The sequence below is a fragment of the Pelodiscus sinensis genome, chromosome 7 (genome assembly GCF_052426305.1).
Source record: "Pelodiscus sinensis isolate ZL-2025 chromosome 7, ASM5242630v1, whole genome shotgun sequence".
NCBI classification, from domain to species: domain Eukaryota; kingdom Metazoa; phylum Chordata; order Testudines; family Trionychidae; genus Pelodiscus; species Pelodiscus sinensis.
The window spans coordinates 42,428,137-42,443,539 of NC_143058.1; the positions used below are offsets into that span (position 1 = coordinate 42,428,137).

General features: G+C 41.8%; 1 protein-coding gene across 1 annotated transcript in view; it reads left to right on the forward strand.

Annotated features, from left to right (window-relative positions):
• MYO3B (myosin IIIB) overlaps positions 1-15,403 on the forward strand; it is a 337,904-nt gene that overhangs the window by 283,540 nt on the left and 38,961 nt on the right. Inside the window, exons 31-32 of the mRNA XM_075933604.2 lie at positions 12,537-12,643; positions 13,018-13,064. Coding sequence (XP_075789719.1) covers positions 12,537-12,643; positions 13,018-13,064 — 154 coding nt within the window. The remainder of the gene's footprint in view (positions 1-12,536; positions 12,644-13,017; positions 13,065-15,403) is intronic.

A 15,403-nucleotide genomic window follows, 5' to 3' on the forward strand; every position in this document is an offset into this window, starting at 1 on the left:
GACAGTAGTTGTTGATTGTTTTTCTTTAACGTATCAAAGTCTCAGCAGAAGTACTCTGAGATGTTTCTGTTCACACCAGGAGTGCTAGAAGTAAGTTTTACAGAACAAAGGCACATGAGAGAGTTTACATGACAAATTGTGACAGACTAGGAGTCTTCATGAACTTGAGATAGGCATTGTAAGGGTCTTGATTAGAGTTAATTTGATTTCTTTCTGTTACAGGGAGAGAGGCCTGGAAAACTTTTAACCCTTACAGCAGTTTTCTTTTAGAGAGTTTTTATTTCCTGCACAGTCCCCCCTTTAGACACAATTGGAGTTATTTGATTTTTCTCCCACAGTAGGAACATGTTCCTGTTAGACCATGCTTTCAGGAGCTTGCTATTTGTCGTTAGGTTTGAATCTTTTCCATGTTGGTCACTGACATTCTGGTCAATCTGCTTGCTCTGTTTTAAATTCTGCCTTCTCCATCTATGGTTGCATTGTTCACAGTAAAAACAGAAAGAAATGACAAATACTGAAAGATCAGAATTGTACTGGTGAACAACAAATATTCTAATTGTGGAATTTGTTTCCCAACTAAGCATCTCAAGGCCATAATCTCATGGTTCAGAAATAGCTAAATGATTGATGTTATGGAAAATATTTGCTGTTTTAATTAGGGTATCATCTGGGTCTTTGGTGATGAACAGATGCAGAAAAAGCCTTTGCACACCATCTTGAAAAATTTGTGATTTGCTTTATAATTTAAAGCATGTGGCTTCACATAGAACAGCAATGGCCAAAATGAAGACATAAGTAATGAATCACTGTGTGGAGGAAAATGCCTCGCTTCTGTTAAGAGTTCTTTCACAGTGTGTGTATTCAAATGGTTCTGGTTAGGATTATAAACAAAAGGCAACTCTTGCCATTTTTAGTAGTGTGTTACAGATTCTGAGATGCACATGACATCAAAGAGGCTACACTAATGAATTTCCCTAGCAATCCAGGACTCTTGGACCTATGAACATACTCCATCTGATTAAACAAAACTGTTAGTGAGCCACCGTTGTGTGGGATCTGAGGTGATACCAAAGCCTGATTTTGGGGGTATTTGGGTTTTTTTTACATCTCTTCATTATAGAGCTGTTTGCCTTACAAGATTGCAGCACCAGCACCAGAATCCTCATTGAAGCCAAAGTCACCAGCATTGAAGCAATGGTCCTCATGCACCAGGTTTGCTGGGTTGGAAATTGTATGCAGATGTCAGATCTCCCAAAATAAGTTCTCTCCTCTCAGCTCAGCCATAGTCAGAGATTCTGGCATGGTCACAGAGAATGCTACCAAGACATATTGAAAGTGTGTCTCACGGAAACTGATGTGGGTATCACAAACTGGGAGGAACAAGCTACCAGCCAACCCCAATGGTGCCATATCCTCCATCAGGCAGTGGCCCGCTTTGAGGAGATGTGCCTTGTCCTCAAAGCTTGAGTGAGAGAGAGAGACGGAAAGAAGGAAAAAAGAAAAAAACCTTATACTAGCAAGCAGCTGGCCTGCCACCAGATGTCTTTACCTACTGCAGGAGACTTTGCTGTTCTGGGATCAGATTCCTGAATTATCTCAAGACCTATGTGTAAATCCATGGTGGAGATAATCCTCAGATCATCAGTATCACTGAACTGAATGAACGGTATTTGCCTTAAAAATACTATATACTTCCAAGGTCTCGGATAATCACACTTGCTTTTACAAAACTGCAGTGCCAAGTTGTCATGGGGTGAGCACTCACTCCCAGGCACCTCCCACTGGTCACTCAGAGAATCAGCACTCCTGCCTCAGAGCACCCTCGGCTGGTCAGTGTCCCAGCCTCTGCTGCAGGTTGTCTTCTGGTTCAGCTCCATGTCCCTTCCTGGCCACAGTGCCCTTTCCTCCTCAGACTGTCCTAGATCAGTGCCCCTGGACTCTGGGGTCCTCCACTCCCAGGGAACCCCCAATTACCCTAGATCCACCTTGGCTCACTGCTAGTCATCATCTAGCCCCTTACCTCAGGGGCAAACTGCAGTCTGAAATGGCCACTCATCATTGGCAAGGGGTGTAGACCTGCTGCCTTTTCTTATCCTGGCTGTTTGCCTGCAGCCTTACCCCACGCCCTGCAGCCTGGGAGTGAGACTAGGCCAGAGCTCCACAGCTCTGCCTGTCTTTTCCCAACACTGCTCTATCTCAGGATGCCTGCAGCTTCCCTGGCACCCAGGTCCCTTTTGCTCCCCAGCTAGTACAGGAGTGTCTGTCCTTGTCCCTCCAGGAGCCCTTACTTATGCAGCCGCAGCTGGGCCCTAATTGCTTGTATCTGCCTGGGTGGTAGCTACACTCTCTCAGCCTTCTCCCAGAGCTGGGTTTTATCCTTTAAAGGGCCAGTGTGGGGTAGACAGCCTGTCACAAAAGTATGAAATCACAGAAGGCTAACTCTGGCTGTCCTATTTGCTTCACCCACTGAAGCCAATGGTGTTTTTCCTGAACAAGAACTGCAGGATTTAGCCAGGGTTAAGCAAATCATGCTAAGCTCACATATCATCGTCCTAACTTAATTAGGGCCAGATCTCCTTCCCCCTGTGCTGTCATTTCTGGAGCTATCCTCAAGGGCAGCATGGCTCTTGGATATATTGTTATGGGTGAGAATGGGGCAAGAGGACAGCAAAGCCACTCAGGGGCAGCAATCTGTAGGATAGCACCTTCCTGTCTGTGGAAGGAGTCCGGTGTGGACTGAACGGCAGGGGAACCCAGCAGCTTTGAAGACATTTTTGTTGTTGGTTAGAGGTTTGGAGAGGGCAAGGGCTGCAGCCTTCTAGACAAGTGGTTCTCAGTCTTTTGTGTAGGTGACCCCATTCACACAGCAAGTATGCAACCCCCCCTCCACCTAAATTAAACCAATTTTGTTCATATTTAACATTATTCTTAATGTTGGCAGAAAAGCAGAGTTTGGGGGTGAAGGCTGACAGTTAACAATCCCCCATGTAAGGAGGGTCATGACCCCCAGATTCAGAGCACTCCCAGATATGTGGAGATAGATTTGATGGGTGAATGCCTGTTTGCATTGCTCTGCTGTCCTCCTGTCTCACTCTCACCCTGGTGATGCCTCCAGAAAAAGCCAGGCAACCATTGGCTACAGATGCAAAGATGACTCCGTGAGAACTGATGCTTTATCAGGGAACATTAACCTCTGGATTTTCCTTGCAGAAATTCAAGAGCTCAGTGTGGTGCTGGGCTGCAGAGAGTAGCTGATTGACCACCCCATCCACATCTGCCCCCAGATTTCTGAGAAACATTGGCCTTTACAAATACTCAGAGCTGCTACCCTGTAGGAAGCCAGGAGTGAGGGGATGGTGCTGTGAAGGCAACATTCTAAACCATCTGGCAAGAATGACTTCCACTCATGTCAAGTTCCCTGCTTGTGTAACATGGAGGGATGGCCTTGGTTAACGTTTGTAGAGCGCTGGAGCACTCTGTCAGTTCTAAGTGGCTTGATGAGTGTTGTTCATAGAATTGATGAAATATAGGGCTCAAAGGGACCTGGAGAAGTCATCAAGTCCAGCCCCCTGTGCTGTGGCAGGACCATACATCCCTAGACCCTCCCAGACAAGTGTTCATGTGACCTGTTCTTAAACATCTCCAGTCATCGGGAGCACATTTCAGAGCTTAATTGCCCTGATATTCAGAAAAAAAATTCTTAATTGTTAACCTAAAATCTTACTTGCTGCAGGTTAAGCACATTAATTCTTGTCCTACCTTCAGTGGACATGGAGAACAATTGACCCCTGTCCTCTTTATAACAGCCCTTCACATATTTGAAGACTGTTATAAGAACCCTCCCACCCTTCTCCCTCGTCTTCTTTTCTCAGGACTGAACACGCTTCCTAATATCACCAGCTTTACTGAACTGTGAAACATGGACTCATTAGGTTTTGGTGCTTTGCCATTTGTAGTAGTTTCTCCCCTAAGCCATGCCATGTATTCCCTGGCTCCCCAGTTTCTCTCTCTCCCTGGCTATGTCTAGATTACAAGCCTCTTTTGAAAGAGGCTTTTTCGAAAGAGAGTGTCTAGACTGCAACCACTTCTTTCAAAAAAGTGAGCTGCTTTTGCATTTAAGAATGGCTTTTTTCAAAAGAGCACTTTCAAAAAAAGGTGTTCTTCCTCATAAAATGAGGTTTACCGTGGTCAAAAAAACTGCCATGTTCTTTCAATTTAATTCTGAAAGAACTCAGTGACAGTCTAGTCTGAGGGGAAGTTTTTTAGAAAAAAGTCCCCTTTTTTCAAAAAACCCTGTAATCTAGACACACCCCCTGATAGTTAGGGTTTTCCTTTTTCTTCTTTTTCTCCCATCCAACCTCCTTCTCCCTTCCTCTCCCACCTTCTTTTCCATTTTTCTTCCTACAGGCTGCTTCCCACCATTCTTCTCCTAGATTTCAACACCAGTTCTCCCATAGAAATCCCAATCGCATTAGAGGCATGCATAATTACCTAAACAGCCATGTGATCTGTGTATTCTACCCCTCACTTTTGTATTCTCTATTATGTGTGTCTCTTTATCTCAACTCAGATTGTGATCTTTCTGATGTGGTAGCTGTGCCTTCACATATCTTTCCACAGCTCCCAGCACACATCGGGAAATACCACAATTGTTATTGTTGTTGTTGTTATTTTATAATAGTAATAATCATAAGATAAACCACTTGGAAACTTCCATTGTTACATAGTGCAGCTGTCAGATTACTCCATAATGCCTTTCTCATGGAGCTTGCTACAGCTCTGCTCCTAAACCATACTCGCTTCTGATTTACTTCTAGGTTCAATCCAATGACCTAGTTTTGACCTACAATTTAAAGCACTTCCTGATTTGGGTCATGTATCTCATAGATGTCCTGATTTGTCTTCCAGATGATGTGGCATTTTGTGTCTACTTTGCATAAATCTAAATAACTCCTCAAGGTGCAAGACAGTGAAGCATGATAGTGGGGAATGGAGGGGTGTGGCTTCTGTATGAATATTTCACATAGCAGCACACGCCATTTTTTATCTCTTCTTTAATCAGACTGACATAATTCAGCTCCTAGGGCCTGATTCTGACTTCATATATGCTGTTTTACACCAATGTAACTCCATAAACTTCAATGAAGTTTTTCCTGATTTCACGCAGGTATGCGTAGGATCCAGAGTCTCAGACCCTTGGTGTTTGACTCTACTTATATTTCATAGAAGCCAAGTATGACTGTTCCTCACAGTCAACTGGCTGCACATAATTATCCATTTAGTATCTAGTTAAGAGGGATGATGTACCTTATACATACTCTGTGAGGTCATCTGTGCATTTGTTCAATACTTCAGAATGAAAAATGAAATTAACTGCTGCCTTAAAAGAAGATTCAAATCTGAGAGAAACTGGAAAAGCTCGAAAGCATCAAAATACATACAAAGTATCAAAAGAGAACAAAGATATTTTTTTCCACAAAAATCTTCTCCCCAGGCTATAACAATGCTTTACATAGGCATGATCAATGTAACCAAGTTTGGGAACCAAAGTCCTTTGGAATAAATTAGACTGGCAGGAAAAGAAACAAACAAAGAACAAATTAACATGATTTTAAACATTGCTTAAATTTTCATGAATATAGACCTTGAAATGTTATGATGAGATCCCATGAGCCTGTGCTAATATTTGCCTATAATTAAGAACTACACTTTCATGTTTTAGCTGATGTTATAGGTTGAAAATAAGCCACATGCTTGCTATGTTTCTTGGTCATGCTGTTATATCTGTTTTATTTGTTTACTTCATTAATAATAAATGAAATCCTGTAAATGGCCCTATTGCATTTTATTTGCTGGGTTGCACTTTCTTCATCTTGTGTTGTTAGTCCCCATGTCTTAATACTTAGAAGATGAGTCTCCCTTCATTCAACAGTAGGGCTTCATGTTTACATGTAACAGGAAAAGTGACAAGACTGATCCGTGCCACATCCCCCTTTGGAGAGACCTCAAAGAGGAAGGAGAAGTACTCAACACCACCCTCTGAAATATTTCAGAGAGGAATGAACAGAACCATCCACTCCTGCAAGGAAGTCAGCAATATATCATAATGTTAAATGATGCTGACAGATCTAATACCATAGGCAAGGATTCATTCCGGGTATCACTTGCCAGGAATATATCATCACCCAGAGATACTAATACCACCTCTATGCCATACCCAGATGTAAAACACAATTGAAGCAGGTCAATGAATTTTATAGACTCCAGATGCAATTGGAGCTGCCTCTTCATCACATTCTCTATGAAATTCCCTAAAAATTCTGCAACATTTGTCAAAATTGTCAATGAGAAAAGATGACTTCTCATACAAGGGCTTAACCATGACCTGTGTAGAGACACCTTTTCTTCATCTCAAAGGGCAGTATTAACAATCCCAGCCAGTAATGGGCTTAGTGCCCGTCTGATGAGCAGGACTGTCATTTGTAGGTGAGACATCTAACCCTACATCTCTGCTGAATTCCAAGACTGGAATCACTATCCTATCCCCATTATGTGAATTCTTTAGAAAAGAATATTCCTTATAGATATGACTTTCCTAAATGTACTGGTCCAGATATGGGACCCTAGATGCAAGATTCCTTGCATCAGCATTAAAGAGCACTTGGCTTTTGTTACTGAAGCCCTTGTATAATTCATGGGAGTACTTTGCAGTTTGTCAAAAAATGATGATGTCTTGATCAGTAGGTAATCTATGTAACATATGACCTGAAATATACAAATCCCTCCAGGGCAAGGCTTGTCATCAAAATGACTAGTATCTTGGAGGCTTTGAGTAAATCAAAGGAAAATGTTCCTGTTCCATAATAAAACAAAGAAGCAGCAATGAAAAGGGAAGTTTATGTGTGAAAATGTTTGAAATCCACAGCACAGAGCAGTTCCCACCAGATTGGGATCAAGAGTAAGTGCCACACTAAAATATTCATAACAGTCCCGACTGGCCTCTTTAAATTAGTAATCAGCTAGTCTGACTCCCTGCATAACCCAGGTCATAGAATTTTATCAGCTGTTTCCTGCATCAAGACCTTAACTGCTCACTGAACTGGAACATACATTTTAAAACATCTAGTTCGATTTAAAGACTTTGATTTCAAGATGGTCAGGTAGACCCTGAGTATGAACAAGACAGACATCCTGAGAAATAATTTTCTGTAATGACTCTGAGCCTTCCCATCTAGTGTCCCATCAGCGGTCATTAGTGATATTTGCTGATATGGGTTGTAGATTGGCTACATTGTAGGCAGACTCATTAGATCATCTCCTTCATAAACTTATCAAGCCACTTTGGTGTTTTGCCCCTACTGTACCCCTTTGAAGCCTGTTTCAGAAATTCACTCCTCTCTGATGGTTAGAGATCTTCATCTAATTTCAAGCCTAAACTTGTTGGTGGCCAATTTATATCCATTTGTTCTTGTGTCCTCATTAGCGCTTAACTTTATTAACTCATCTCCCTCCTTGGTATTTATCATTCTGATGTATTTATAAAGAGCAATCATCTCTCTCCTCAGCCTTCTTCTGGTTAGGCTAAAGAAGCCACGCTTTTTAAGCCTCCTCTCATAAGATAGGTTTTCCATTTCTCAGATAATCCAAAAAAAATCTCAGAGGGGTAGCCATGTTAGTCTGTCACTTTAAAAACAATGAATGGTTCTGTGGCACTGTGATGGATAGGAGGATTGTTGGCCAGCACCGGATGACTAAAGGGTTAAACTTAGGTAGCTAGCAAGGGTGTTGGCAGGGGGCCAGAAGAACCAATGGGATACAGTGCTGAAATCTGCATTGCATATAGATACCTTGCCTGCTCTCTTTGTGTAAAAAATTCTAAGTTAAGGGCTGGCGGGAGTAGATTCAGTAATTAGAATTACCATGCCTATAGAAATGTTGGACATGGGAGTGAACTGGGCCTTGAAGTACAGATCAACATGGATCATGAGTAGAGGGAAAACATGTATTTACTCATGTTCAGGTTATTTTTCTTTATTTTACTGTTTAGTAAACCCTCTCAGTGTAAAATCCACGTGCTCTTCCCACAGCCCCATTCACTATTTAAACTGTACCCAGTGATATCATTTTTTCTCTTTTAATCTGCTCTTGTTGCTCTGGAACATCTAGCAGCCAAGTGCTTTATCAAGGATATCTTTTTGTTTTTGTTAATAAAAACACCTTTTTTAAGGCAATTATTTGATTCTTGTGTCCTGGAAGGAAATAGGAGGTCTGGTTCTGTGTATGTATGCTCTATGGAAGAAGTCCAAGTGCTTCCTTCCTGGGTTCAAGAAGAAAGGAGGTCTCTTTTGTTTCACTTGGTGGTGGCAACCATCTACCTCCTGTTAGTGAATCTGTGACTCTGGGGAGTTTTTGTAAGCAGAGCCTAAAGAGGCAAAGTATTTAAAGTCGCTTGCGAGCCCCCACCTTCTGCACTTGGCGTGCCAAAGTGGTGAACAGTCCTGACAGGAACCTTAGAGACTAACCAAAATATAAAATCATGAGTTTTCATGGGCAAAACCCACTACACCTGTTCTAGTTTGAATTAATCTTTCTTAAACATGGGAGACCAAAATTGCATGCAGTGTCTTAAATGAAGTCTCACCAGAGCATTGTATAATAGTACTAACATACTCTTGTATGTACTGGAAATATCTTACTTGATTCATATTAGGATTGTGTTAGTCTTTTTTAAGGCTGCATCCCATTGGCAATTCATTGTTATCCTGTGATCAAACAATGCAACCCAGATCTTTTTCCTCCTCTCCCACTTCCAACTGATACATCCCCAGCTTATAGCAAAAATTCTTGTTAATCTCTGTGTGTGACCTTGCACTATTAAATTTCATCCCTTTTCTATTACTTCAGTTTTCATGTATGATATTCCAGTCCTCCATAGAGGAAATACCCCCCAACTTTGTGTCATCTGCAAATTTTATTTGCACAGTCATACTTTTTGTGCCAAATCCTTAATAAAAATGTGAATTGGTTCCAAGACTAATTCCTGAGGAACTCCTCTAGTAACCTTCCTCCAGTCTGATAGTTAACTTTTTAGTGAGATCCATTGTAGTCTCCCCTTTGAGTGGTTCCTTATCTGCCTTTCAGTTCTCACATTAATCTCCATCTTCTCCAATTTAACTACTAATTTCCCATATGGAACTGTATCACATGACTTACCAAATTCAGGTAGCTTAAATCTACTGCATTTCCTTTGTCTAACACATCAGTTTTTTTCTCAAAGAAGGAGATCAAATTGGGCTGGCACAATTTACCTCTTGTAGAATCTTGTTGTATATCATCCCAATTGCCATTCACCTCTATGTCCTGGTCTTGTCTTTCAATTTGTTCCATTGGTAATGGTCTCATTAACACTGCATGCAATAGCAGTACCAACTTCCTACCTTTACTCATTATTCTCTGCTATTTTGCCCCAGTATTCTCATCCAAGAATCACATTGGTAGTCTTAGCCTCCATGTCAGTCTGGAAATTCATGTTCAGTTGACATCCACCATGATGCCTTAGTCCTTTTTAGAATTCCTGCTTTCCACAAATCAGTCCCCACTTATAAAAATGTGACATTCTTTGTTCCTAGATGTATGATTGTGCATTTAGCTGTATTAAATCACATGTAGTTAAAGTGAACCCAGCTTAACAAGTGATACAGACTGTTCCATAAAATTAAGTTGTTCTTATTACTTACTATGCCAGTGTTTTTTCTGCCACCTGCAAATTTTACCAGTAATGATTTTATACTTTCTACCAAATCAGTGATATTGAATAGCACTGAGCCAAGAAAAGATCCCTTCAGGGACCCATTAGAAACACCCTTCACTGGCTAATATTTCCCAATTTATAATGACTTTTTTGAGATCAGTCAGCCAGATTAAAATGGGTTACATTGATTTTAGTACAAAATCTGGGATGAAAGGGGACATAAGTGGCTGTCTACCCATTCTGCATCTTCTGCCCAAATTGGCAGGTCCATGTGCAAGTCCCGTTGGGACTCTGAGTCGCAGGTGCCTCCTGGTACTGCTCCTGGGAAAGTGCAACTACACCCTACCCCTAACACAGGGCAAGAGGGAAGGTCTCATGCTAGCCCAAACTGTTGGTTTAAGGAGAGACTGAACAAAATGGAGCTTGCCCTATTTTTCTAATCCTCAGAGTGGCATCTGAATGTGTAGCAAACAGATTCTCATGGGTCTACTAGATGCTCTTAGCACACTTCAGGTGCTATATAAACAATACATGGATAGTTATTATTGAAATTACAAATAATTTTTCCTGTCAGTGGCCTTAACTTTGTCATCAAAGCTAAACATTTTAAAACTCTATTTGAAATGCCTATTTAACTGCTGGATGTAGAGCATATGTTAATACACTTTTCTCCAGATACAGTGGTGTCTAATAAACGTTACCAGATTTTCTAACCATTCATTTTGTATTCTACTAAAAGCTAAGACAAATGGGCCCACTGAAAAGGTATTTCCTTTGGAAAATGCAATCTGCAGGCCACCCGTATAATATGCAGAAATTATGTGTAGGGGTGAAAAGGAAAACTTTACTGAATCAGAATTCAGATGGATGAAATAAACCATAGCAACTTAAAATGTTTGCTGTTGCTGAAAATAAAAGGAAGGTAATTAAAATCTTCTTTGAAAGAAGAATATGTTTTATTCTTTCTGTCAAGTCATCCAGTGTATATCAGCACATCAGGGCACTGTTTACAAACAATATAAATTCTGTATGCTTGCTTTTGGCAAGGATCCGATAGGTGTGTGAAAGAATGCTCAGTTCTTCACTCATTCACACTAACTCTGTGCCAATGTAACAAGAATTGATTTCAGTGCAGTGACGCCTCATTTATATTTCTGAGAGATCATACTTTGTCCCTAAGACTGAAACATCACCTTGAGGACAATGACAGATCCTGCCATCATCAGGGCTTTGAATCCTAAGTTCTCTTCCAAATCCAAACTCAATACTTTTGGGAACAAAATTATGGAAATGCTCAGTGATAAAATCATGGACTCATTGAAGTCAATAGAAAAATGTCCACTGATTTTAATGGGACCAAGATGTAATTGATAATCTCTTTATTATATTTAAATATCAGCGGGAACATTTGCATTTTGCAGCTGTTTTCATCTCTTTGCTGACAAAGAACCATATCCTGACACTGGTTTTTATGTAAATTTTCCATTGACTTCCATAGGGGCTTCACATCTGGAACAATGGCAGGAATGTCCTAAAGTGGGACTAACACTGGAAAAACTTCAGAGAAACCCAGCAGTCAGCAGGCTGTGAACCTGAGAACATCACAAAACTGCTTTAAAGAATTATGTTATGTTATCATCAAGGGCCAAATCCTACGAATGGATCTGTGTGGGTATGGGCTCCACATCTGCACAGAGCCCCATCAACTTCAGTTTTGAAGTTTTCAAAGGGGCTTAAGTGGAACAAGGACCTTCTGCTGGGCTTCTGGTGAAGGGCCAATTTCACTCTTAAGGCAGGGAGTGTCATGTCATTAATACTTTTCCTTCAATGTTTATATTGAAAGGTAAATAGTCATCTGCTTCTTTGAACTGGAAGTATTATTAGTTTTTTTTTAAAGTCATATTAAAATGAGAGAGTAGAAAAGTAAAAAATAAACTGTGTGAATGAACTTTTTGGAAAATAAATGAATTCCCAATTTTTTTCTATTAATATATTTATGAATTGTCCTTAAAATGGTGCTTATCAACAATTACTTGTGCTGTGTTAGGTTCTTTCCATCAGATTTCTTTCTTTGAACAATCCTTATGGATTATGCAGAATAATATTCTTTTTTGAAAAAAGCAAAAATACAAAGGCTGTGTGAGCTAGCACTGGCTCAAACCATATTTTCTACTAAATCCACCCTTCTAAAATGTTTTTCTGGTGTTTAAACTGTGTGTGTTCCAGATGGCTTTAACCAACTCTTGCCTCATAGTGTATCACAAATTAACTCAAGGAGGAATTATTTCAAATGGCAGTGATTTTTCTGTTTAAATGGAATGTTATATCAAGAAAGTAGCTTTTTAAATAGTAAAATCAAGACAATATTAAACTAATTCTCATCAATCCAAGAGATTTATTACTGTTGTCTATAAACACAGATGAAGTGTTTTGATGCTAATACTGTTGTTCGTACTTAGCTAGTCACAATGCACCTTACCCTGCTTCGATTGAAAAAAGTCAATATAAAGGGTCAAAGGAGCAAATAACTATTTTATATGTATATACAGGAATAAAATGATGTTATAAGAGAAAGTTTCATCTAATAACTCTTGTTTAAACCAAGTTTCAAAACAGAAAACAAAGATTCCAAAGGATTCTGCGTACCTTCTTAGAATAGGACAAATTTGCTAATAAATCTAGGAGCAAACAGGAAAGAAGAAAGGACTGCTTATAGTCTAAAATATGCTAAGACGTTCACAGCACCTGGCATGGCTTAAAACTAAATTGCGTTATCTTTCTGTAGGTTTAGAAAACTGTCTTGAACAGAAGCTGAGAACACCTCGTCGACGATGTCAGCAGCCCAAAATGCTGAATAGCCCTGAGGACAACATGTACTATAACCAGTTAAATGTGAGTTCAAAGTGGCAATAAAGCTGTTTTACTGGCTTTGTTTCCAGTTAATAATTCGGTTATTAATACCTGTTCCAGCCCCTCCAGCCCCACCCCCACGTTCTTTTGCTCTCGTCTTGAACATGTGCTTATGCTCTTTATCTGTTGCTTTCATGTCAGGATGTCTGCCTTCACGGTGAATAATTGATGTGGTTTATCAAAGACGAGCAAGATGCATGCTTCATCAGGCTCACTTGAGCCCTTTGATCAAAAAAATTATGCTGTGACTTCTGATATTATCAGCATCTGCTTGCATTCAACACAAAATCACTTTGAATTAAAAATTAACGACTTGCTGCTTTGCTTTGACTGTGTGTTCTTGGCCCTCTCCACAGGGAACTCTAGAATATCAAGGGAGCAAGAGGAAGCCAAGAAAACTTGGGTAAATATCTATCTTCTTAGTTCTAAGCAACTGTAAACAGAAGAAGTCCTTTGTGATATTACAGAAAATGCAAAACTTTCTAGAGAGGTTTCCAAAAATAAATAATTACCATATCTCTGTGCATTGACATTGGACATTTTTTATAGGAGCAAATATAAAGCATGTATCGCCTACTGTCTGCAAACACTAGAACTGGCTCTTACAAAAGTATTCTCCCCAACTCTTTCACAGTACAACTCAAGCAAATTTTAGCTTCCTCTTTTTTAAAAACAAATTTTATCACAGTAAAATGTGATTTTTTTAAATACATGGAGATATACCTATCTCATAGAACTGGACGGGACCTTGGGAGGTCACTGGTCTAGTCTGCTGCCCTCACAGCAGGATCAAGTACCAGCCCTGACAGATTTGCCCCAGATCCTTAAATGGCCCCCTCAAGGATTGAGCTCACAACCCTGGGTTTACCAGGCTACCCCTCTCCCTGAGGGTATGTCTATACTACAGCACTAATTTGAACTAACTTAATTCGAATTAGTTAATTCGAATTAAGCTAATTTGAACTAATGCATGTAGACCTAAAAACTAGTTGGAATTAGCATTTTGCTAATTCGAACTAGCATGTCCACATTGAGTGGACCCTGAACCAAAGTTAAGGCTGGCCGGAAGCAGTGCCTGCAGGGCATCAGGTTAGGACTTAGAGCGTGGAGCTGCTGTCTCAGGCTAGCCGAGGGCTGTGCTTAAAGTGTCCCAACCCCCACCCCGGACAGACAGTTCTCAGGGTTCCCTGCTTGCTTGTCTACCTCGATGAGCGACAGCAAAGCAGTCCTGGGTTGGAGTGCCCCGAGTGCCCACACTCGGCACATCACAGCACTCGGCCATCAGCCCGGCTGCACTTGCCGCAGGCTGCCATCCGGGGAGGTCAATCGGGGGGCTGCAGGAGAGTTTCCATCCCGAGGAGCCCAGAGAGCCACCCCAGTCCTCCCCACTGGAGGCTCGTACCCCATTCCTCCCTCACCTCCTTCCACTTACTCCTCCCTAGTCCCCCTTCCTGATGTACAAAATAAAGGACACGTGTTCAAAAATAGAAACTCTCTTTATTTAACAAAACTGGGGGGGATTAACCTCTGGGGAGACTGGGAAAAGGAGGTGGGAGAGGGGAAGAGAGAAGGTGGGAGAGGGGAGGGGGAAACCTGGGAGGAGGGAGCTGGAAGGGGGAAGCCAGGGGAAGAAGGAGGAGGGGAAGTATAAAACTATGGTACGCCATATCTTCAGTACTGTGTACAGATGTGATCTCCTCACCCCAGAAAAGATATTTTGGCCTTGGAAAGGGTTCAGAAAAGGGCAACTAAAATGATCAGGGTTTTGGAACCAGTCCCATATGAAGAGAGGCTAAAGAGACTGAGACTTTTCAGCTTAGAAAAGAGGAGACTGAGGGGGGATATGATAGAGGTCTCTAAAATCATGAGTGGTGTGGAGAGGGTGCATAAAGAAAAGTTCTTCATTAGTTCCCATAATAGAAGGACTAGAGGACACCAAATGAAATGAATGGGTAGCAGGCTTCAAACTAATAACAGAAAGTTGTTCTTCACAAAGCAAATAGTCAACCTGTGGAACTCCTTGCCGCAGGAGGCTGTGAAGGCTAGAACTAGAACAGAGTTTAAAGAGAAGTTAGATAAGGTCATGGAGGTTGGGTCCATGGAGTGGTATTAGCCAGGGGGTAGAAATGGTGTCCCTGGCCTCTGTTTGTGGAAGGCTGGAGATGGATGGCACAAGACAAATGGCTTGGTCATTGTCTTCAGTCCATCCCCTCTGGGGTACCTAGTGTGGGCCGCTGTCGGCAGACAGGCTACAGGTCTAGATGTACCTTTGGTCTGACCCTGTACGGTCGTTCTTATGTTCTAAGCTCAGAGCTCAGGGTCGGGGATCTCACTGGACCACCTTGATTTTCATGCAGACCTGCTTCTGGGTTTGCATGTGGCCTTTGGTGGCCAGGCTGGCAGCTATCCTGCCCTAGACGGCCACTTTCCTGTGCCTAGTGCGGAGGTCGTGGACGTTGGAGGCCTCCCCCCAAGCCTGGATGAGGTCCACGATCTCCGCACTAGACCAGGCAGGCGCCCGCCTCTTGCGGCCCTGGGCAGGCTCCTGGGAGCCACCAGCCTGGTCTCAGGAAGAGGCGGAGGGCTGGGTGGCAGCGGGTGGCTGGCTCGTGCCATGCCAGGTGCAGGGTCTGCTGGCTAGGTGCTGGCAGGCTTGCACCTGGCATGGGCACTGTAGCCAGACCGTGCCCCTTTAAGGGCTCTGGGCCGGGAGGGGGGCAGACAAGTTTCCCTGGTGGTGCC